General features: G+C 44.5%; 1 protein-coding gene across 1 annotated transcript; it reads left to right on the top strand.

Moving 5' to 3' along the window:
- Window positions 1–2,585: 2,585 nt before the first annotated feature.
- Window positions 2,586–22,835, top strand: LOC110535928 (leucine-rich repeat-containing protein 75B). Its single transcript, XM_021621317.3, has 4 exons — window positions 2,586–3,191; window positions 9,928–10,056; window positions 16,510–16,625; window positions 20,377–22,835. Exons 1-4 carry the CDS (start codon window positions 2,910–2,912, stop codon window positions 20,954–20,956), a joined length of 1,107 nt encoding a protein of 368 aa, XP_021476992.2. The 5' UTR covers window positions 2,586–2,909; the 3' UTR covers window positions 20,957–22,835.
- Window positions 22,836–24,773: the final 1,938 nt, after the last annotated feature.

Below are 24,773 nucleotides of genomic sequence, written 5' to 3'. Positions count from 1 at the left end.
TTTCCTGCCCAGGGGAACCAACACACACCAACACATCTTACAGTTAGACAGAAGCCTTACAGCTACTGTATCTTCCTGTTTCAAATGATTATATAATTAGAAGTAATAGGCTTTTTTAGCATGCAGTTAGTCTTAGTGCTGTGTCTGCCTGATGAAACACTGTCAAAGGAACCTGCGAAGAGCCATGGGCATTGTATCTTAATGTCATCACTATCCTCCCAATGCAGAGGTCCCCCATGGAGCATGCTGTGGGTTTTCAATCATATACATGTGACTCAAGTCTAAACTGTCAGAGGCTGTTGTTGAGTTCCCTGCATGTGTCACTTAATGTTTTCTGTGAGTTGCAAAATGGTACGGAGGTGATGGTTTCTATTTGACAAGCTCCATTAAACTTTCAACTCAAGCATAATAAAAGAAAAACTACTGGTAGATAATCGTGGTATCCTACTACCTGGGATTGAGGTTGAATGAGCAGGGAGCAGAGCTGACCATAAGAGTCTAAAAATGTAAATGTGTGAATTCCTTGTGATTGTACATTTGTCTAATGATGATACACTTTATTTCAAGTGAATATTTACTTTCACCCTTGAAAAATGATAATATTCCTCTCCCCTCAATGTTTTGCGATCCTGGCCTGAATTTACCATGTGTATGACCTCTCCAATAGAGGACACACATGTTTATCTTGAAATGATCTCACAGCCCTGTGACAAACATTGTGACAACCAACCCCGGTCTCCGTTACATAGGAAGCATAAAATTAAGAGTAAGATACAAGAAATTGGACAAATACCCTGAGTGTATAAACCATTAAGAACACCTTCCTAGTATTGACTTAAAGCCCTCATGCCCCAGACTCAATTCATCAGGGCATGGATTCTACAAGGTTTTGAAAGCATTCTACAGGGATGCTGGCCCATGTTGTGTCAAGTTGCCTGGATGTCCTTTGGGTGGTGAACCGTTCGCATCAATAAGGGATCATAGATTTCACCTGGATTCACCTGGTCAGTCTATGTCATGTTATGTAAACTCAACGTATACCAAACAAAATCCATTGATTTCAAAGTTTAACATCTCAAATAACGGTTTCTGCTATTGGTTAAACTTTGAAATATATTTTAAAGTGAAAAATCTGAGTCTCATTGTAATTCCATTTCTGAGGAATTGCCTTGGCAGAAAACATGGCAACCACATCAATGTACTCTTCACCATAAAGTACATTGTGTTATAGAATAACAATTTTTTATATTAACAACCATTTGGCAACACTTACATAATAGATGTAACCCTGATATCTGAAATTTGGCCTACACTTTAGAACTAAGCTGTTCAGAAGAGAACAAAAATACACTGTAATGAGTTACTGAACACTGTAATGAGTTACTGAACACTGTAATGAATTACTGAACACTGTAATGAGTTACTCAGTGACATTTAGCCTAGTCCTGTGGTGTCCAGCAGCACTACTGATTTACAGCATAAAAAGCTCCTTACTTTCAGCCTTAACCACATGTTCTGTCTCTGTAATTGACCGGTAATCAACATAGCCTAATCAGCATGTGTAATCATTTTTATAACCACACTAAATTGCCATAACTAGCTTTGGCACACACAACAGCATGTTGCCTCAATTAAATGACGTGTTCAGTGTTCAGTAATGTTGATTTGGCCAGACATACCATATTTTACCAGACAAACACTGGAGACATATGAAGTAGTTGGATAGGACTTGACGGGAATTGGGGTAGCCATGTCATTCTAGACAGAATAGATGGTTAAAACCCCCATACCGAGTTAACAAGCAGTTAACAAATAGTGAACAACCAACGTTTTTGAGACAAAAATATTTTTCACATTGCATTTTAAAATTGTAAAGTTCCTTGTAATCCTTTATTAGATGCATAATATGCTCTTTGAAGGAGTCCAGAAGTGATTATAATTGAATCACACAACAGCCTATTTCACAACAAATTACAGTGTTTCATCCCTGCCAACCATGTCAGAACACTTGACAGAATTCCAATTCCCCCCCAAAAATGATCTCAATATCAAACAATTATATCCTAATCATTTTGATAGTACAAATCACACAGCTTATAGTTGATGATGAACTTACTTCCATAGATTGCTCAAATGCACAGAATGTGCTCCCTTGTGGATTTAACAGCAGCTCACCCATAGATAGGGTTCCAAATAGTAGGATTCTATTTCTATGTGCTTACCATTGTCTATTATTGCTGCATACTGTTCTGAACCCCTGATGGCCCCTGTGACTAGGGAATGAATGTAAGACAATAAAGCACTGTGGCCCCAACCCAAACTGGTCTCACTGATCATTTTTATAACAAACAACCCCCATGCCATCCATATGATTGCTGCAAAAGGTTTAATGCAAATACAGTGCAATGTCACAGTAGCCTAAATAAAGGTGGTAGAGTTTATTCACAACTGGTGTGCACTCAGTGGCCATACCATGCACCTTCCTAAATTGAAGTCGTGAGAAGGGCGTGTCGTAACTTCGTAGGGCGCGCAATGGCACACGAAGGCTGTGATTGGTTATGCGCGCCACGAGCCTGGTGTCTGCCGTGCAACACTGCACAAACCTAAACAACAGCGTAAAGGCACGAGCATCCACCGAGCATACTGGCACACGTAGACCCTGAGAGATCATCAAATTAACAGAGCATTCGTCTGTCCTCGTAAATGTGTCACGGGCGCAATAGACAGTCGTTGAATATCCGGTAACAGGTAAATCAGGAATATTGTGCTGTGTTGCTGTCAGTATTGAATAATAGGCAATAGGCTACAGATAACATATGGGCTATTGAACTGGGGTATATTTCTGAGTTTAGACAGTATTATGGTTGCATTGTGCAATTGTAAAATACTGTCGATATAAACACTTAAATATGGGTTCTAGATTAAGTAGACAGAGTAGTCTGGACAATGAGAATTTTACGAAAAGGCGTTGCAAGCCTCTTAACAGCACAGGAGAAGGCGACAGCGGTAGAATTCAAGGCGGCGACTTTCTGTTTACGATGATGCTGAAATCAGATAAACTGCCGGGGATGCTGAGGCGGTCCAATCACAGCCCCTACGTGAGGCGAGTGGCATGGATCCGAGAGATACAAAAGCTGCTCCGTGATCGCAGGATAGATCAGGCAACCGACGTGCTTAAACTATTGAGGAAGGTAAGGACAAACTATCTACATTGGAATTATTGCGTATGAATCGATCAAAATTGCGCACAGTAGGCCTACATCGCGCAAATGTGCATCGATCTGCTTTCATGGCAAATGCCTGTCATCACTGCGCTGCTTGTCACCATGTGTATTGTCTGTCCCATTCCAACAATTTTGATGAGAATTTTTCGAACAGATATATAAACCTTGCATCATATGCAGCATGGGTAATTTAGACTGTCGTGGATAAATCCCAATATTTCCGTTTATGCAGGAGCACCTCAACATTATTGAACCTACATTTGAAGTAGACTACCCACCCATACAGTGGCCACAGGTGCTTCTACTATTGACCTGTTTTTGAAGGGTGTTTGTAAACTATTAGGCCCACTACTCTCACTGTCATCCCTGGCATCTGGTCATTTCCATGTGCTGCTGCTATTTCAAATAAATCTTGAACAACATCACAATTACTATTCACAATATGATAGACATAACATATTACACAGATTTGTCTGAGTGCATGCACTTTTCAGAGTTTCTAATAATACCAGAAAGAGGATGCTGGACCAGCTTGTGGGATAGAGTGATTCTGCTATTTATTCTCATAAATAGGGAATTCTATGTGCAACAGCAGTGGTGTTAAACATGGGACTACTACTAAGTGTCGTTCTGTAGAATTAAAGCTGATTTCTTTCATTAATAAAGTGTTCCTATTTCATTACATTATCTTATGCCATTCCACCCATAATGATGTAATGTTAATATAATGTGTTTAGTATTGACATTTGTTGGAAAACCTGCATTTGATTTGGTCAATTTAATTGTGACCTATGTCATGTCGGCTGTGTTTTGTCCATAAATGGCTTAAAATAAGGTTCATTTGCCACTACAATTTCTTGCGTTGGGTTGAAACGAAGCACAAATGGCAATTCTCAGTTATTAGTCTAAGTGCAATTTGGATGTCTGCACAGCCCAGATCAATACCCCCACCACAGTCCACCTAACTCACGGTACAGTCTCTTCTACTGACAGGTCACCGGTTGACTACTCTTCTGCTCCTATTGTCTTATGGGACTGTGGGTGTGAGTGCTGCCCCCCCTCCTCCCTGTCATCCCACCCCTTTATCCCCTGGTATGGACAGGGCAGGATCTCACCTCCACTCTCTGCTGTCTAATGCACCCATTAGAGCTACACATTCACCCTCTCTCTTCCCCTAATGTCTTCCTCCCTACTGCCAGCCCATTCTCTGTAATGGACCTCGTCTGTTACAGCAGGAGAGTGAGCAGCTGACGGTTCCAGAAATCGGCCCATTTCATATTGGTTAATTCAAGTTTTGCCTCAGTATTTTTAAAGATATACAGGGGAAATGTGTTACGTAGATTCACACAGGTAAAGTACAGCATTGACATAATGTTGAATCATCATGAAATGCTTTGAGAGACTAGTCAAGGATCAAATCACCTCCACCCTGCCTGACACCCTAGACCCACTCCAATTTGCTTATCGCCCCAATAGGTCCACAAATGACGCACTCGTAATCACACTGCACACTGCCCTAACCCATTTGGACAAGAGGAATACCTATGTAAGAATGCTGTTCATCGACTACAGCTCAGCATTTAACACCATGATACCCTCCAAACTTGTCATCAAGCTCGAGAACCTGGGTCTCGACCCCGCCCTGTGCAACTGGGTCCTGGACTTTCTGACGGGTGGTGAGGGTTGGAAACAACATCTCCACCCCGCTGATCCTCAACACTGGGGCCCCACAAGCGTGTATTCTCAGCCCTCTCCTGTACTCCCTGTTCACCCATGACTGCGTGGCCATGCATGCCCCCAACTCAATCATCAAGTTTGCAGATGACACTACAGTAGTAGGCTTGATTACCAACAACGACGAGACGGCCTTCACGGAGGAGGTGAGAGCCCTTGGAGTGTGGTCTCAGGAAAATAACCTCACACTCATCGTCCACAAAACAAAGGAGATGATCGTGGACTTCAGGAAACAGCAGAGGGAGCACCCCCCTATCCACATCGACGGGACAGTAGTGGAGAAGGTGGAAAGTTTTAAGTTCATCGGCGTACACATCAAGGACAAACTGAAATGGTCCACCCACACAGACATCGTGGTGAAGAAGGCGCAACTCTTCAACCTCAGGAGGCTGAAGAAATGTGGCTTGTCACCAAAAACACTCACAAACTTTTACAGGTGCACAATCATCCTGTCGGGCTGTATCACCGCCAGGTACGGCAACTGCTCCACCCACAACCGTAAGGCTCTCCAGAGGGAAGTGAGGTCTGCACAACGCATCACCGGGGGCAAACTACCTGCCCTCCAGGACACCTACACCACCCGATGTCACAGGAAGGCCAAAAAGATCATCAAGGACAACAACCACCCAAGCCACTGGCTGTTCTCCCCGCTATCATCCAAGAAGGCGATGTCAGTACAGGTGCATCACAGCTGGGACCGAGAGACTGAAAAACAGCTTCTTTCTCAAGGCCATTAGACTGTTAAACAGCCATCACAAACATTGAGTGGCTGCTGCCAACATACTGACTCAAATCTCTAGCCACTTTAATAATTAAAAATTATATGTAATAAATGAATCACCAGTCACTTTAAACAATGCCACTTTATATAATGTTTACATACCCTACATTACTCATCTCATATGTATATACTGTGCTCTATACCATCTACTGCATCTTGCCTATGCTGTTCGGCCATTGCTCATATATATATTTGTATGTACATATTCTTATTCATTCCTTTACACTTGTGTGTAAAAGGTAGTTTTTGTAAAATTGTTAGATTACTTGTTAGATATTACTGCATGGTCGGAACTAGAAGCACAAGCATTTCGCTACACTCGCATTAACATCATCTGCATGTGTATGTGACCAATAAAATTGTATTTGAATTTTATTTGCTTGACAATCTCAGGCTGAAATATTTCATGAGCGCCACAGTCCTAGGTGTGCGAATACTTGTAAGTGTAAATTAAATATTTCTGTATTTCAGTTTCAATCAATGTGCAAAAATGTCTATACTGAACAAAAATATAAACAAAACATGTAAAGTGTTTCCCCATGTTTCATGAGCTGAAATAAAAGATAAATATTCCACATGCACAAAAAGTTATTTTCTCAAAGATTTGGGGCGCAAATTGGTTTACATCCCTGTTAGTGAGCATTTCTCAATTGCCGAAATAATCCATCCACCGGTGTGGCATATCAAGAAGCTAACTACATTATTTACCACCACAGTCAGATGCTGGCGCTAAGACCACACTCAGTCATCTGTATTAGGAAATAAGCAAACAGGAAAGCATTTACCCAGAGGCGGCGCTCCTAGTGTCCAGAGACTTTAATGCAGGGAAACTTAAATCAGTTCTACCAAATTACTATCAACATGTTAAATGTGCAACCAGAGGGCAAAACATTCTAGATCACCTGTACTCCACACACAGAGACGTGTACAAAGCTCTCCCTCGCCCTCCATTTGGTAAATCCGACCACAACTCTATCCTCCTGATTCCTGTTTACAAGCTAAAATTAAAGCAGGAAGCACCAGTGACTATCACAGACTGGAACATGTTCCGGGATTCTTCCGATGGCATTGAGGAGTACACCCCATCACTCACTGGCATTATCAATAAGTGCATCGAGGACGTCGTCCCAACCGTGACTGTACGTACATACCCCAACCAGAAGCCATGGATTACAGGCAACAATCTCACTGAGCTAAAGGGTAGAGATGTGGTGCAGGACTCTAACCCGGAAGCTTACAAGAAATCCTGCTATGCCCTGCGATGAACCATAAAACAGGCAAAGCGTCAATACAGGGCTAAGATTGAATCATACTACACCGTCTCCGACGCTCACGACTGCATGGCCAGGCACGACTCCAACACCATCATTAAGTTTGCAGACGACACAACAGTGTAGGCCTGATCAACGACAGCGATGAGATAGCCTATAGGGAGGAGGTCAGAGACCTGGCCGGGTGGTGCCAGAATAACAACCTATTCCTCAACGTGACTAAGGAGATGATAGATGGCTCTAGTGGAGCAGGTCGAGAGCTTCAAATTCCTTGGTGTCCACATCAACAACCAACTAGAATGGTCCAAACACAATGGCTACCTGGACTATTTGCATTGTGTGCCCCCCCAACCCCTCTTTATACGCTACTGATGCACTCTAATTATCATATATGCATAGTCACTTTAACTATACATTCATGTACATACTACATCAACTGGGCCAACCAACCAGTGCTCCCGCACATTGGCTAACCGGGCTATCTACATTGTGTCCCCACCCACCACCTGCCAACCTCTCTTTTATGCTACTGCTACTCTCTTTTCATCATGTATGCATAGTCACTTTAACCATATCTACATGTACATACTACCTCAATCAGCCTGACTAACCGGTGTCTGTATGTAGCCTCGCTACTTTTATAGCCTCGCTACTGTATATAGCCTCTTTTTACTGTTGTTTTATTTCTTTACTTACCTATTGTTCACCTAATACCTTTTTTTGCACTAATGGTTAGAGCCTGTAAGTAAGCATTTCACTGTAAAGTCTACACCTGTTGTATTCGGCGCACTTGACAAATAAACTTTTGATTTGATTTAAAGTTAGTTCCAGTACCACCAAGCTGCTGCAAAATGTAGTTAAATTACTAGTTGAACTACAAGTAGTTCACTGATTGCTACACTTCATGCTTAGTCATGGTTAGTATCACACTAAGAAAAAGGAATACAAGATGTCTTGAAAATTCCCAAGTATAATCCATTCTGTCAAGTTTGGATTTGGCTCTATGTATTCACTATCTTTGCATCATGTTTCTAGGGACGGATCAGATTTCAAAGCATGTTATCAGCTGAAAAATGAGTCATTTCTATAAGAATACTGTCAGTATGATAACATGACTATTAATGCGCTATAACAGTACATCTGATAGTCCTGTTTGTTAGCTCAATCGTAAGCTCCTCTCTCGTTCAGAGGTTGTCCAATCTGTAGTTAATTACGCTGAAGACTTGACAGAGGAGATTGTAGAATCTCTTTAATCAAGGCAAGGAGATAACCCAGAGTGCCAAAGCTGCATGACAGCCACATCACAGGGGACCCTCTTTTAAATTAGCTCTGTTTTAATTGAATAAGACTCACGTTATCAGCATTCAGGCTATTGCAAATCGGCACGTGCCTCAATTATATTTTGGTTTGTAACTCAATTATCCACTGTATAGTTAGTAGACATGCTATGGTTAGGTTAGAGTTTCTGTAACAACTGAAGAATGAAAATGTACCTGTATAGGCAACTGAGTTCATAATGTTGCGTCTGCAGTAAGGTAGCAAAGTCTATTCTTCACAATATCTCATTAAAAAGGACTCCTCGTTGCTTCAGGTGTGGTGCGGTTACATCCGTATTGATCCTGTTTCAGTGCCTGCCTCTGAGATGATCAGATGTGGGCCACAAACACAAACAAAGGAAAGAAAGGAAGTATTTTTAGACCTTCGCTCTTGAAAAAAAGAGAAGGAACTTCCCACCCATGTGTTGTCTTGTTTGTGTTAACTGGAAATCAGTAATGGGTGGCTGCTAGCCTCCCACCCAAACTGTCCATTGCAATCAATACTTTTTTTGTGTGTCTCTCTCTGTGTGTGTGTCTCTCTCTGTGTGTGTGTGTGTGTGTGTGTGTGTGTGTGTGTGTGTGTGTATGTGTGTGTGTGTGTGTGTGTGTGTGTGTGTGTGTGTGTGTGTGTGTGTGTTCCCATCCTCCATGTCTTTAATTTCTCAGCTCTCTCTATGTGCGCATCCAATCTCTACCCCTCACATACACAGCCTAATTAGGCCTTTGTAGAGGACTCAGGAACAGCTATTCTATGCAGCCTGTGAAAATCTTTCATTTTCAGTTCCCTATTTTCTCTCCTTACCTACTTCTTCATTTGCGGCTTAAAAGGTGTACGCAAATAATTTATTTCAGTTGGCTCTGATCTGTAGTTTGTTACAGACATCATTCTCACCTTAAAAACATTCTCTCAACCCGTCATGTACTGTAGCAACTCTTTTGTGTCTGTCTGCCCTCGCAAATGTGTCTGCGCCATTCATAGATTAGTTGTTTTTAGTCTAATGTTTAGAACGTATTGCGCAATGGCAGACCTAAACAAAATGCTGCATTAAACATCAAAAGAGGAACCAAATGCTCATCCATCATATCATGTTTATTGAACTCTCATATCCTGCAGGATTCATCAGAAGGACACCATAGTACTAAAGTTAAGAGATGCAGACTGTGCAATGCTGTGGCATGCTAAAGCTCTCTGAAACTTTAAATCACAGAGGTGTAGGTGAATATCCTAAAAGTAATGCTTCTGCCTGGTGCAAGGCACATTAAGCACATTACAGTATTCAGGAATAGCTCTTTTCAGATGAAAGCCTTCACCCCTTAAATTAATAGAGATTTTTTTAAATACAGTTTTCTGTCTGTGTCTCATCTACAGTAGCATTACATTATTGCTGGAACTTCTCAACATCCTCTTTATACCGTATATATCCAGCTAGTCCTGCACTTCAAACAGATGTCGATTTCATCATTTCATAATATCATCAGTCAGATGTGTCTGTGATAATGCTGCTCTTTGTACACAATTCATTGTTTTCATAAAATACGAAGAGTGAGAAATGTGGCCTTAAGGCATTTTGAGTAATACGGTCTCTTGTCTGATTTGGCAGGATCTGGGCTTGGAAGGAACATCCCTAAATGACATCTTATATAAGAACGCTGCTTTTCTCAACCTGGTGGATCCCATCTCCCATGAGCTGCTGCTAAGCCTGGCTCGCGAGATGCAGTGTCCCAAGAAGGTAAGATCTCCAAAACCCTTATCTCAAGGTGTATTGTCTGCTTAGCTTGGAATCAAACTTCCAGAAATCAAGATGTCGACAGAACAAGTATCATCATGAATAGAATGATATGCTGTTCCAATACAATCACTAATGAGGAAAGACTTCCACATTTGCCATGCAAATGGTTTGGCTTTATAATGATTGGTGCTATATAGGGTTGCAAAGCTGCCGGTAATTTACTGCACTCGAGGAGGAAGCCTGGCGGCAACGGAGGAAATCATCGATCAGCGCACGGTCCAGCACGTCCCGAGAGGGAACCCAACTCCTCTCCTCAGGACCGTACCCCTCCCAATCTACTAGGTACTGATGACCACGGCCCCGAGGACGCATGTCCAAAATCCTACGGACCCTGTAGATGGGTGTGCCCTCGACAAGGATGGGGGGGGGGGGGAAGACGAGCGGGGGCGCGAAGAACGGGCTTGACACAGGAGACATGGAAGACCGGGTGGACGCGACGAAGATATCGCGGAAGAAGAAGTCGCACTGCGACAGGATTAATGATCCGAGAGATACGGAACGGACCAATGAACCGCGGGGTCAACTTGCGAGAAGCGGTCTTAAGGGGAAGGTTCTGAGTGGAGAGCCAAACTCTCTGACCGCGACAATATCTAGGACTCTTAGTTCTACGCTTATTAGCAGCTCTCACAGTCTGCGCCCTATAACGGCAAAGTGCAGACCTGACCCTCTTCCAGGTGCGCTCGCAACGTTGGACAAAAGCCTGAGCGGAGGGGACGCTGGACTCGGCGAACTGAGATGAGAACAGCGGAGGCTGGTACCCGAGGCTACTCTGAAAAGGAGATAGCCCGGTCGCAGACGAAGGAAGCGAGTTGTGGGCGTATTCTGCCCAGGGGAGCTGTTCTGACCAAGACGCAGGGTTGCGAAAAGAAAGACTGCGTAAGATGCGACCAATAGTCTGATTGGCCCGTTCTGCTTGACCGTTAGACTGGGGGTGAAAGCCGGAAGAGAGACTGACGGAAGCCCCAATCAAACGGCAAAACTCCCTCCAAAATTGAGACGTGAATTGCGGACCTCTGTCCGAAACGACGTCTGACGGAAGGCCATGAATTCTGAAAACATTCTCGATGATGATTTGTGCCGTCTCTTTAGCAGAAGGAAGCTTAGCAAGGGGAATAAAATGAGCCGCCTTAGAGAACCTGTCGACAACCGTAAGAATAACCGTCTTCCCCGCTGACGAAGGCAGTCCGGTGACAAAATCTAAGGCGATGTGAGACCACGGTCGAGAGGGAATGGGAAGCGGCCTGAGACGGCCGGCAGGAGGAGAGTTACCGGACTTAGTCTGCGCGCAGACCGAACAAGCAGCCACGAAGCGACGCGTGTCATGCTCCCGGGTGGGCCACCAAAAACGCTGGCGAATGGAAGCAAGCGTACCCCGAACGCCAGGATGGCCGGCTAACTTGGCAGAGTGAGCCCACTGAAGAACGGCCAGACGAGTAGGAACGGGAACGAAAAGAAGGTTCCTAGGACAAGCGCGCGGCGACGGAGTTTGAGTGAGTGCTTGCTTTACCTGCCTCTCAATTCCCCAGACAGTCAACCCGACAACACGCCCCTCAGGGAGAATCCCCTCGGGGTCAGTGGAGGCTACTGAAGAACTGAAGAGACGAGATAAAGCATCAGGCTTGGTGTTCTTAGAGCCCGGACGATAAGAAATCACGAACTCGAAACGAGCGAAAAACAGCGCCCAGCGCGCCTGACGCGCATTAAGTCGTTTGGCAGAACGGATGTACTCAAGGTTCCTATGGTCAGTCCAAACGACAAAAGGAACGGTCGCCCCCTCCAACCACTGTCGCCATTCGCCTAGGGCTAAGCGGATGGCGAGCAGTTCGCGGTTTCCCACATCATAGTTACGTTCCGACGGCGACAGGCGATGAGAAAAATACGCGCAAGGGTGGACCTTGTCGTCAGAGAGGGAGCGCTGAGAAAGAATGGCTCCCACGCCCACCTCTGACGCGTCAACCTCGACAACGAACTGTCTAGTGACGTCAGGTGTAACAAGGATAGGTGCGGATGTAAAACGATTCTTGAGGAGATCAAAAGCTCCCTGGGCGGAAACGGACCACTTAAAGCACGTCTTGACAGAAGTAAGGGCTGTGAGAGGAGCTGCCACCTGACCGAAATTACGGATGAAACGACGATAGAAGTTCGCGAAGCCGAGAAAGCGCTGCAGCTTGACGCGTGACTTAGGAACGGGCCAATCAATGACAGCTTGGACCTTAGCGGGATCCATCTTAATGCCTTCAGCGGAAATAACAGAACCGAGAAATGTGACGGAGGAAGCATGAAAAGAGCACTTCTCAGCCTTCACAAAAAGACAATTCTCTAAAAGGCGCTGGAGGACACGTCGAACGTGCTGAACATGAATCTGGAGTGACGGTGAAAAAATCAGGATATCGTCAAGGTAAACGAAAAAAAAGATGTTCAGCATGTCTCTCAGGACATCATTGACTAATGCCTGAAAGACAGCTGGAGCGTTAGCGAGGCCGAAAGGAAGAACCCGGTATTCAAAGTGCCCTAACGGAGTGTTAAACGCCGTCTTCCACTCGTCCCCCTCCCTGATGCGCACGAGATGGTAAGCGTTACGAAGGTCCAACTTAGTGAAAAACCTGGCTCCCTGCAGGATCTCGAAGGCTGAAGACATAAGAGGAAGCGGATAACGATTCTTCACTGTTATGTCATTCAGCCCTCGATAATCTATGCAGGGGCGCAGGGACCCGTCCTTCTTCTTAACAAAAAAAAACCCCGCTCCGGCGGGAGAGGAGGAGGGGACTATGGTACCGGCGGCAAGAGCTACAGACAAATAATCTTCGAGAGCCTTACGTTCGGGAGCCGACAGAGAGTATAGTCTACCCCGGGGGGGAGTGGTTCCCGGAAGGAGATCAATACTACAATCATACGACCGGTGTGGAGGGAGAGAGGTGGCCCTGGACCGACTGAACACCGTGCGCAGATCGTGATATTCCTCCGGCACCCCTGTCAAATCACCAGGCTCCTCCTGTGAAGAAGAGACAGAGGAAACAGGAGGGATAGCAGACATTAAACATTTCACATGACAAGAGACGTTCCAGGAGAGGATAGAATTACTAGACCAATTAATGGAAGGATTATGACAAACTAGCCAGGGATGGCCCAAAACAACAGGTGTAAAAGGTGAACGAAAAATTAAAAAAGAAATGGTTTCGCTATGATTACCAGAAACAGTGAGGGTTAAAGGTAGCGTCTCACGCTGAATCCTGGGGAGAGGACTACCATCCAGGGCGAACAAGGCCGTGGACTCCCTTAACTGTCTGAGAGGAATGTCATGTTCCCGAGCCCAGGTCTCGTCCATAAAACAGCCCTCCGCCACAGAGTCTATTAAGGCACTGCAGGAAGCTGACGAACCGGTCCAGCGTAGATGGACCGACAAGGTAGTGCAGGATCTTGAAGGAGAGACAGGAGTAGTAGCGCTCACCAGTAGCCCTCCGCTTACTGATGAGCTCTGGCTTTTACTGGACATGAAGTGACAAAATGACCAGCAGAACCGCAATAGAGACAGAGGCGGTTGGTGATTCTCCGTTCCCTCTCCTTAGTCGAGATGCGGATACCTCCCAGCTGCATAGGCTCAGCACCCGAGCCGGCAGAGGAAGATGGTAGTGATGCGGAGAGGGGGGCAACGGAGAACGCGAGCTCCTTTCCACGAGCTCGGTGACGAAGATCAACCCGTTGCTCAATGCGAATAGCGAGTTCAATCAAGGAATCCACGCTGGAAGGAACCTCCCGGGAGAGAATCTCATCCTTTACCTCTGCGCTGAGACCCTCCAGAAAACGAGCGAGCAAAGCCGGCTCGTTCCAGCCACTGGAGGCAGCAAGAGTGCGAAACTCAATAGAGTAGTCTGTTATGGATCGATTACCTTGACATAGGGAAGACAGGGCCCTGGAAGCCTCCTCCCCAAAAACAGATCGATCAAAAACCCGTATCATCTCCTCCTTAAAGTCCTGATACTGGTTAGTACACTCAGCCCTTGCCTCCCAGATTGCCGTGCCCCACTCACGAGCCCGTCCAGTAAGGAGAGATATGACGTAGGCGACACGAGCAGTGCTCCTGGAGTAAGTGTTGGGCTGGAGAGAAAACACAATATCACACTGGGTGAGGAACGAGCGGCATTCAGTGGGCTCCCCAGAGTAACACGGCGGGTTATTGATTCTGGGCTCCGGAGATTCGAAAGCCCTGGAAGTGGCCGGTGGATCGAGGCGGAGATGGTGAACCTGTTCTGTGAGGTTGGAGACTTGGGTGGCCAGGGTCTCAACGGCATGTCGAGCAGCAGACAATTCCTGCTCGTGTCTGCCTAGCATCGCTCCCTGGATCTCGACGGCTGAGTGGAGAGGATCCGAAGTCGCTGGGTCCATTCTTGGTCGGATTCTTCTGTTACGGTGCGTGAATGAGGACCCAAAAGCGAATTAACAAAACAGAGTTTCTTTAATGACGAAACACACGTAGGCTCAGATGGACAGGCAGATTCCGACAGGACAGAACAAGGTTAGCTGAACAGGCAGATTCCGACAGGACAGGACAAGGTTGCAGCAAACACGACGATAGTCTGGTTCAGGCATGAGTAACACAAACGAGAATCCGACAAAGACAGGAACAAAAACAGAGAGAGATATAGAGGACTAATCAGAGGGAAAAAGGGAACAGGTGGGAAAAGGGGTGACGAGGTAGTTAGGAGGAGACAAGGAACAGCTGGGGAAAAGAGGGGGAGAAAAGGTAACCTAATAACGACCAGCAGAGGGAGACAGGGTGAAGGGAAAGGACAGAAACAAGACACAACATGACAATACATGACACTGAAGTACCCACTAATGTAATTTTATAAAATTCCAAATAAATTTTGAAAGTTACCGAAATTCTAGTAGTTTACTGGTATACTTTGGAAGTTTCCAGTAATATACCCTCCCTTTGCAACCCTAATGCTATAATAATGTCAGTGTATTATTTCCAGGAAAGAAGACGAATAGGCGTCCAGTACATTGCAATAAACTTTAGTGAACTATTAACAATTCCTATATGTATTCTTTTGTAAATATTTTCTGTTAATAGTTCACGAAAGTTTATTACAACGTACTGGCCGCCTACTCATCTTCTTTTTTGGAGTATCTTCCATTTAGAGGCCTGCCTTCCCACTGCCTTCTTCTCACCAGTGTCACGCCCTGACCTTAGTTATCTCTGTTTTCGCTGTTATTTTGGTTAGGTCGGGGTGTGACGAGGGTGGGTATGCTTGTTTTGTCTTGTCTAGGGTTTTTGTATATCTAGGGGTTTTGTAAGTCTAGGTAATTGTATGTCTATGGTGGCCTGAATTGGTTCCCATTCAGAGGCAGCTGTTTATCGTTGTCTCTGATTGGGGATCCTATTTAGGTTGCCATTTTCCCTTTTGGTTTTGTGGGTTCTTGTCTATGTGTAGTTGCCTGTCAGCACTCGTTTATATAGTGGCACTTTTGTTTAGTGTTCTTTCTTTAATAAAATAAGTATGTACACTTGCCACGCTGCGCCTTGGTCTCCTCCATACAACGAACGTGACACCAGTGTATTATTACCATACTATCACGTTTAGGTAAGACCCAGATGCAGACGTAACAAGAGTTTATTACAACCACAGGGGCAGGCAAACAACAGGTCAAGACAGGCAGGGGTCAATAATCCAGAAAGGGTGTAAAGGGTCCAGAACAGCATGCAGTCTCAGGGTCAGGGAAGGCAGAACAGTCAAAACAGGGAAGGACTAGAAAACAGGAGCAAGAAACAGGCAAGAGCATGGAAACAAACGCTGGAAGGTTTTACGAACAAAACGAACTGGCAACAGACAAACAGAGAAAACAGGTATAAATACGCAGGGGATAATGGGGAAGATGGGCAATACCTGGAGGGAGGTAGATACAATCACAAAGACAAGTGAAACCGATCAGGGTGTGACACATACAGAGGAGCTGGAAGATTGATAAAACAATTACATGATCATTTTTCAATTTTGCGACAGTTACACATTGAGTTGAAATGGGATGTGGATGCCAAAAGTTAGACTTTACATAAAGTTGATTAATGTGCACTGTCCCTGTAAAAAAAACAAAAACTCAATAAACAGACAACGGATAGAAATAACAAGAAAAAGTGTTCACTAGATTTTGTATTTTATCTGGCCTCTTTATTTCCTCACCATGACTCCTGTTTTCCACACTGTTGCACACCAGCTCTGATTAAATTGACAATGTACCTCAAAAGTTGAGCTGTTATATAAGGTGCTGTATTTTTCTTATACGTGGTCTCAAAAAGTAACAACCATATTTAGAACTAAGCAAAAAAGAGGGCATCTGGTATTATTTTGTTGTTACACTTCACTTTTTATCTTTGAGCCTTTCTTCCCCCAGAAAGATGCTGACACCATCAAGTCATCAGATAAGATCTGCAGACAGCTGATCTATCACCTGACACCTCATTCTAAGTGGCTCAGACAGAGCATGTCCAGGCGGAAGTCCCAGGCCTGGTAAGCTCCTCCATCTAGCCATCAGTCTTTCACACATAAAACTCTCTAAACTGCCCAAATGCTAACACCGCCATCTAAAATGGTGCCAATGCCACAGCCAGACTTATGACAAGCACCCTAAGTGAGTTTTGAGTGGGTTTGTCTGACATTCAATAGGGCTGGAACACAGCAGCCTCTGGGCTGGCCAGGCAGGTCAGGACCACAGAGGCAACCAGAAGTGTCAATCATTCCTCTGTGTGGTGCTGCTGTCACCACAGCAATGGTTTGTGCAATGGCATCAGTCCTCTTTGACTCAGAACAGGCCACTCTCCATACAGACAGTAGCCTGCCTACAAATGTGGCCAGTTTGGTTGGGATGAAATAGAGGGGTTGTATAGAAATAAGATACATTGGCTCCTTAGATGAAAACACATTATTTGTACCAGCCAGTTTTGTAATCATTGATGTGCAAATCATGAAAATGGAAATCGCTTGCAAATGAATTGACAGGTTATTCTGTTTCTGAGTCTTTAGTAATTATGTTAATGAAAAATAAGCAGGATATGATTATGCATGTTCCCATATTGAACTTGTAGATGAAGTGGTTATCTGACACAGTCTGAGGCAGCAGGACAAGCATTAGTCATCACCTCCCATCGCTTTTAGGTTCAGCTCTAAGGAAACTACACTCATTCGTATTCAACACTTAATGGCACTTTGTAAAGGGTTCCTGTATTCAGAGTTAATTGAGTTGGAGCAAAACATAAAATAAAGGATTTCTGGTTCTGGGGCAAATATTCTTGAACTCAGATATTATCAGTGGAGCTCATTTAACCGTCACAAATCTAATGCTATGCAATGCGCACGATTATACCACACTGCTAAACTAATGCATAATAACCACCGACTATGCAGTTTCACTACAATACATTTGCTGCTATAGATATTTCATGGCATATTCTATTTTTTATTTATTTATTCTCACCCGGCTAATTTGCAAATTCCTCTTCATAGGTTTAGACATACTCTTTATTTGTATACTACTGTATATGAGATTAATGAGAATACAGTATCTCAGGACCATCATCATTTGTATTTTCTTATTGAACCTTTATTTAACTAGGCAAGTCAGTTAAGAACAAATTCTTATTTACAATGACGGCCTACCCCGGCCAAACTCAGACGACACTGGGCCAATTGTGCACCGCCCTATGGGACTCCAAATCACGGCCGGTTGTGATACAGCCTGGAATCGAACCAGGGTGTCAGTAGTGACACCTCTAGCACTGAGATGCATTGCCTTAGACTGCTGCGCCGCTCGGCAGCTCAATCCACAGGGAACCTGTACACACAGGAGTCAGCTAAGGATGATGACAGTTGGTAACCTGGCATGGCCACTTCCTCTCTGTCTGTCTGTCACAAGTTGAAATGTCACACCTGCAGCCAGCCAGCAGGAGTGCAGCAGACACCTGGGGTGAGGAGGGGGAAATAAGGGGCGGTAACCTGGCTATTCAGTCTGACTCGACTTGACATTCTGCTCCTGTCCCTCTGCTCTGGGATTTACTGTGGTTGTGAAGGGAAAAGATGAATGACATGTTTACTGTTTAAAGAGCAATGCTTTAAGCATGAAGGACTTTGCAAAAACAAAATGATATGCGCTGTGCAGTAGCTCAGGGGATATATGGACTCCTTGAAGAAATGATTTTCAACTGTAGTGCATAGCAGTATTACTTTTTCATGGCCATCTGCCTCTCTAGGGGCTCTTCATTTTGACAGTCACTATATTTAGCAGTTTACCCTGCCTAGGTAATTAAAAACAATATTTTTGTGTTCATTCTGCATAATTTATGACTGAATCTTGGTATCCACTTATATTTGTTCCAATTACATTTATAAACGCTCAAGTAGCCTAGTTTCAATGATTTCAGATTCCTGGAAATGTCAGACCCAGATTGGGACACAATGAGCCTTCTAATTTACAGTGACCCTCAGACCCTTGTAAGAAATTCCTCTGGATTTAATGACCACAACATAAATTCCTCTGGATTTAATGACCACAATATAAATTCCTCTGGATTTAATGACCACAATATAAATTCATTGAAAGGGCCGTAAAGGAGTGCAGGGCTCAATTAAGATCCTGTTTCTACACTCTTAGAAAAAAAGGTGCTATCTAGAACCTAAAAGCGTTCTTCGGCTGTCCCCATAGGAGAACCCTTTGAAGAACCCTTTTTGGTTCCAGTTAGAACCCTACCTGGAACTAAAAAGGGTTCTTCTTTTTTCTAAGAGTGTCGAGAGAGAGGGTGACATTGAGAGAGCGAGAGAGAGAGAGTAGACACAACCAAATCATGAGAAAACAAAAATATAATTACTTGACACATTGGAAAGAATTAACAAAAAAACTGCGCAAACTAGAATGCTATTTGGCCCTAAACAGAGAGTAGACAGTGGCAGAACACCTGACCCCTGTCTATTAAACTCACATTAGAGAGTCATATTTTCACCATTGTGTCACAGCACTGCTGTAACACTTACATGTGAGGTGAGCCTTTGGAAATGACATTTCTACGGCTGATTTCTATTCCTGTCAGGTCCAGAAGCATTACTCAGAGGACAGAAAGGATGAATGTCTGGGGGACGCTGTAATTCAAACCCATACTACATCAGAGACTCAGGGCTCTTCTGTCAGCTGGAGAATGGGGATTGGTTAAGCACTGAAGTCCTCAAACAGTATGGCATATTTGCCATGTGGAAAAGTTGTTATAGGGTGGTATGCAGATGATATACAAATGTAATGTGTATTTATGAAGCAGAACAGTGCAGTTGATCAGTGGTTGTTGCCCTTGTCTCTCTTCGTCATTGCTCAGAATGAGTCACTGATATGATATGCCAACTCCTGGAAGTCAGCGTTAAAGCAACATCAAAGTGCAATACCTTTAATATAAATCCAGCCATGGACTCCAACATCACACAAATGTCATCTTTCAAAAGGCAGGAGGATTTGCCTCTGATACTCTCATGCTGTGAGGCTATACACTGAGACAGATATCCAGACATGATAATACATTTTGTCACAGCCTCATATCAAATGGAACCCACAACTGCCATTTACAGAAAAGTAGTTAAATCCACTGAAGCAACACAACTTATGCAATCAAATACATTTTCTATGCCAGCAACTTTAGTTGATTCAAATGTATGCCATTTTTGTCTCTCTAGACATGTTTTGTTTCATCTCGTTTCAATCATTGAAACAGGATTGCAATTTCATGGTTTGACTTTTGAACTAAGCCAATAAATGTTTTTATTTAACCTTTATTTTGAGTCATGTTGAGACCAAGTTCTCTTTTAGAAATGAGCCCTGTAATGTTTTGTGTCATATAATCAGATGGTAAATGTTTTTGGCAATTGGTAATAAGGAACGCAATTCTTTTCACTCTCTGAATGAGGAGGTTGGGTGTTTCGTATGTTTTGGCCCTTCACAGTGTACACTGTTAAATCCTCATGCTGGAGACTCTAATTCAGCCTTCCACTCCAAGCGTGCCCAACCCCCTTCCTTTATACAACACAGGAAACACAATATGGCACGAAGGCCATGTTCCCAGGTCACACATATAGATGATACAATTGAGACCAACATTTCCGCACTCAGCCCCTCTATATCCCTCATTCCTGTTCCTTAAGTTCTGAGATATCTTAACTGAGCAAGTGTACTTTCATATCCAAGAATGTCTGAACATGTTTTCAATATATTTTTGTTATCCCTTTACAGTCTCAAGACAACCCTGCAGAGAAAGGTATCTACTGACAGAGTCGACTTGTCTGGTATCCCTCTCTCCAGTCGAGACGTACGCCACGTGGCCTTCTACCTCCAGAACAGTGGGGATGCAGTGGTGGCTGTAGACATCAGTTTCACAGAGCTCCTGGACGAGAACCTCCGTATCCTGCTACCCCACCTGGGGTCTCTGCCCAAACTCAACACCCTGGCCCTCAATGGCAACCGGCTGACCCTGGCCATAGTCAAAGACCTGACTGAGATCCTAAAGGACCCCAAGAAGTTCTCCAGCTTGGTTTGGATCGACTTGAGCAACAACTTGGACATTTTCACCATGCCCCAGCCTCTGTTAGTGGCCCTACGACGCCGCTGCAGCCTGAAGAGCAGCCTGCCAACCATCTACGAGTACACAGAGGGTCAGCCCTACTGCTACCACATGGAAACCTCCATCGAGGAGCCCAGCCACTACGAGGAGGAGGCAGAGGAAGAGGAGGAAGATGAAGATGAGCTGGAGCCTTGGGGTATTGGGGGTGGAAAGGTTTCGAAGGACTTCACCCTACACTACTGTGAGAGGTGATGCGGTGACCTCCCCCTGGCTCGGCCCTGCTGTATTTGAAAGGCCTTCCCACAGCTCCCAGTTCCTACCTTTCCCCTGTTGCCCCTCACACCATGAGCCCAGTCACCCATTGTGGCATGAGGGATGTTCAGCGCCACACATTCAGAGACCCTTGTCCCAACACAGCCACCAAATAATCTCTCACCATCTATGAGTTAACCCACACAAGACCACCGCAGTAACTGACGATTATGTTAGTGACTTACTGTGTTGGCGGATGGTGCTCCTGGGAACGAGGTGTGGTTTCATTGGAGGGGGCTGAACGAATTTAGGAAAAGGTGCTCTCTCTCTCGCTCTCTTAAAGTTGCAGCTGTTGAGCAAATCCCAAGGACTTCAGATCAGACGGCCTGACGGAGGAGCGGCATGACGCTGGTGGTCTAATGAGCTGCTGTTGGTTTGGAAGCAGCAGGTCCCAACCGGGTTCTCTACCAGGACTGTCACCGAGACTATCCCTGGCAGGCAGGGCCTAGCTCCACATTGTGTGTTCTCTGTTAATCTCTCAACAAAGGCTGTGAAACAAGTTCAACAGACTATACAGCCGACGACCAGTCACGTGACGCCAGCAAAACTGCTAAGTCAAGACTTTTTGCTTTTTCCCCCCCTTTCGAAATGTCCACTTGTGAATACCTACGTAGATGTAAATGATGACACAAAACATGTCTCTGTTCTATTTCCACAGGCTTTTTTAGTGCACCGCAGATGAACAAAGGCATCTTATAAGACAACAGGTAGGACTCAACGATAGACAGATTATTTTCACTGATTGTTTGCGGTGTCCAAAACCCCGATATTCACGGCTCCATTTAGCAATTTGAGTCATTATCATAGCCACTACATTTTAGGATACATGTGGGATCAATGACAGTACAGCCAACCCCCAAGAGTGAACCCATTCATCTCTTTGTAGTAAGGGTACCCAACATGTAAACACATACTGACCACCCTTTATACCAATATGTCATTATTAACATTTATATGTGCTTACTTGTTTGTTTTAAGGGAGGAACATGACTGTTACATTTCCGTTGTAGGCTATATTGCCAGGGCTGATAATCAGCATGGTGGGTATGGTGTAGTGCTGAATAGAGGTGGTCTTTAAAATAACACATGCTAGTCAAGTTGGGTTTACCAACTGCAGCTGCGCTCTGTGCTGCATTGCACTTAAAGAATTGTAAGAAATGTATTGACTTCAGGTCCATTTCAAACTCATTGATGCGTTAAACTGTTTATTCCAAGTCATCTAATCATTTCTCGCAATAATATCTGAGAAGCTTAACCACACTGGAACCATAGTATACATAAGGGTCATTCAGCAAACTGATATTAATGAAGTCAATGTATTGAATAACAAAGTAATATAGTTGTATCATCTGATTGAATATGTGTGAGGGTGTTTAATGTGTGTTTGCTGTTGTGTATTGTCTGATTACTGTCGTAACGGTTTGTATTACTGCTTTGATGTTGTGTCCTTTGTCGAACCATGCAATTACCGTAATTATTCTAATTGTGAAAAGGAGCACACTAACCTACTCTGCTGGAACAATTAGGGGACACACAAGATGAAGGTATTAATAAAGTAATGACTTACCAGTACTGTCATGTTCACTGAAATGTAGCACAGGAAAGTGCTTTGTGTGTAAGGTATGTGTGTGTTTAAAAAAATACAAGATCAAAGGTGTTGTCCTGGGAGAGAACTATGACAGGAAAATATTTTTCTCACGTGGTATATACGTTAGCGTCGTGTGTCATTGTTATACTATTTGTCAACTGGGTCGTTGTATGTATATCTCATGCCATATCTTGAATGAAATTTCACTGCCAATAAAAACGGTGAATCTAAGCAACTGTTTGAAGGATGAAGTTTACCAGAAAGGATCAGCATCAGGGTCACAAGAGCCTTAATCATTTCTATGTTCAAGTTATTATTGAGTGTGGGAGCTGGTATAAACAAGAGAGGATGTGAGAATCCATTTATTACCTATGAGGAGCTAATTGTTTGTCTCTATGGGTTGTTTTGACCTGCTCGTTTCAAGTTACAATTTGTAATTTTCTCCCCAATTTCGATCTTGTCTCATCGCTGCAACGGGCTCGGGAGGGGCAGGTCAAGTCATGCGTCCTCCGAAAAATGACCGGCCAAACCGCACTTTTCAACAAAAACGTGTCGGAGTAAACACTGTTCAACTGAGGGTCAGCCTGCAGGCCCCACCACAAGAACACAATGAGCCAAGTAAAGCTCCCCCTGGCCTAACCCGGAAGACACTGGGCCAATTGTGCACCGCCCTATGGGACTCCCGATCATGGCCAGTTGTGATACAGCCTGGAATCGAACCAGGATCTGTATTGACACCTCTAGAACTGAGATGCAGTATCTTAGACCACTGAGCCACTCGGGAGGCCTCAAGTTTAAAGTTTTATTAGTTGTATGTGTCGTCCGTCCAACGAAAGGCTTACTTGCAGGTTCCTTCTCGACAATGCAACAGCTATAAGAAATAAGGAAAGATAAGAATACCAACATAAAGTAAATGGTTCAGTAGACTATATTAAATATTTGAGCATAAATATAATACAGGAAGGCACAATTTATAGTCCAGTATTTACATGTGTATTCGGGGAAGGGGGATTGAGGGGCAAGTGTTTAAATTGTGCAGTATTCATTATAAAGGTCTTGTAGCAGCAGCAGTTGTGTTGTTTGTGTGGTGTGTGTGTGTGTGTGTGTGTGTGTGTGCACGCATGCGTGCATGCGTGTTTGTTAAAGTGCAGAGAATCAGAGCAGGTGGTCAGTCCAGTTTAACTGTTCAGCAGTCTGATGGCTTGTAGATAGAAACTGTTTCTGAGCCTTTTGGTATCAGACCTCATGCTCTGATACCATCTGCCCGATGGTAAGCGAGTGCACAGCTCATGGCTGGGGTGTGTGGGGTCCTTGATGATTCTGCGGGCCTTCCTCAGGCTCCATTTCGAGTACATGTCCTGGATGGTTGGGAGCACGGCCTCAGTGATGTGCTGGGCCATCTTCACCACCTTCACCACGTGAATGGAGCAATTCCCGTACCAGGCCGTGATGCAACCAGTCAGGAGGCTCTCGATGGTGCAACGATATTATTTGGAGTGGACCCGGGGTGGCATGACGAATTTCTTCAGCCGCCTTAGGAAGTAGAGATGTTGTTGCCTCCTCTTGACAAGAGTGGTGGTGTTGTTGGTCCACGTCAAGTCCTCTGTGATATGAACTCAGAGGAACTTCAAACTGTTTGCTCTCTACTGCAGTCCTGTTGATGTGGATCGGGCCATGTTCCCTCTTCTGCTTCCTGAGGTCAACAATGAACTTCTTTGTTTTGCTGACGTGGGAGAGGCTGTTGACCTGGCACCACAATGCCAGGTCACTTACCTTCTCCCTATAGGCTGACTCGTTGTTGTTATAAGGCCTAGAACCGTGGTGTCGTCAGCAAACTTGATAATGGACTTGGAGTTGTGCAAAGCCATGCGTCGTGGGTGAACAGGGAGTACAGCAGAGGGCTGAGGACACACCCTTGGGGGGCCCCTGTGTTAAGAGTTATTGTAGAGGAGGTGTTGTTACCAGTCCTCACAGCCTGTGGTATGCCCGTCAGGATGTCCAGGATCCATTTGCAGAGGGTGGTGTCCAGACCCAGGACTCTGAGCTTGGTGTCAAGCTTGATGGGAACAATAGTTGAATGCTGAATTGTTAATAGCATTCTCACATACGTGTTCCTCTTGTCCAGATGTGTTGCGGCCGTGTGAATAGCAATGGAAATGGTATCTTCCG

Source organism: Oncorhynchus mykiss, chromosome 11, assembly GCF_057628025.1.
Source record: "Oncorhynchus mykiss isolate SJ-2025 chromosome 11, ASM5762802v1, whole genome shotgun sequence".
Classification (NCBI taxonomy): domain Eukaryota; kingdom Metazoa; phylum Chordata; class Actinopteri; order Salmoniformes; family Salmonidae; genus Oncorhynchus; species Oncorhynchus mykiss.
This window is presented reverse-complemented; position numbering and strand designations above follow the sequence as displayed.

Excerpts from the sequence above, each read along its gene's own strand:
- LOC110535928 (XM_021621317.3), top strand. The coding sequence starts at position 2,910 with ATGGGTTCTAGATTAAGTAGACAGAGTAGTCTGGACAATGAGAATTTT. Across the intron at positions 3,192-9,927 it reads TGCTTAAACTATTGAGGAAG|GATCTGGGCTTGGAAGGAAC; the intron begins GTAAGGACAAAC and ends CTGATTTGGCAG. Across the intron at positions 16,626-20,376 it reads AGGCGGAAGTCCCAGGCCTG|TCTCAAGACAACCCTGCAGA; the intron begins GTAAGCTCCTCC and ends ATCCCTTTACAG.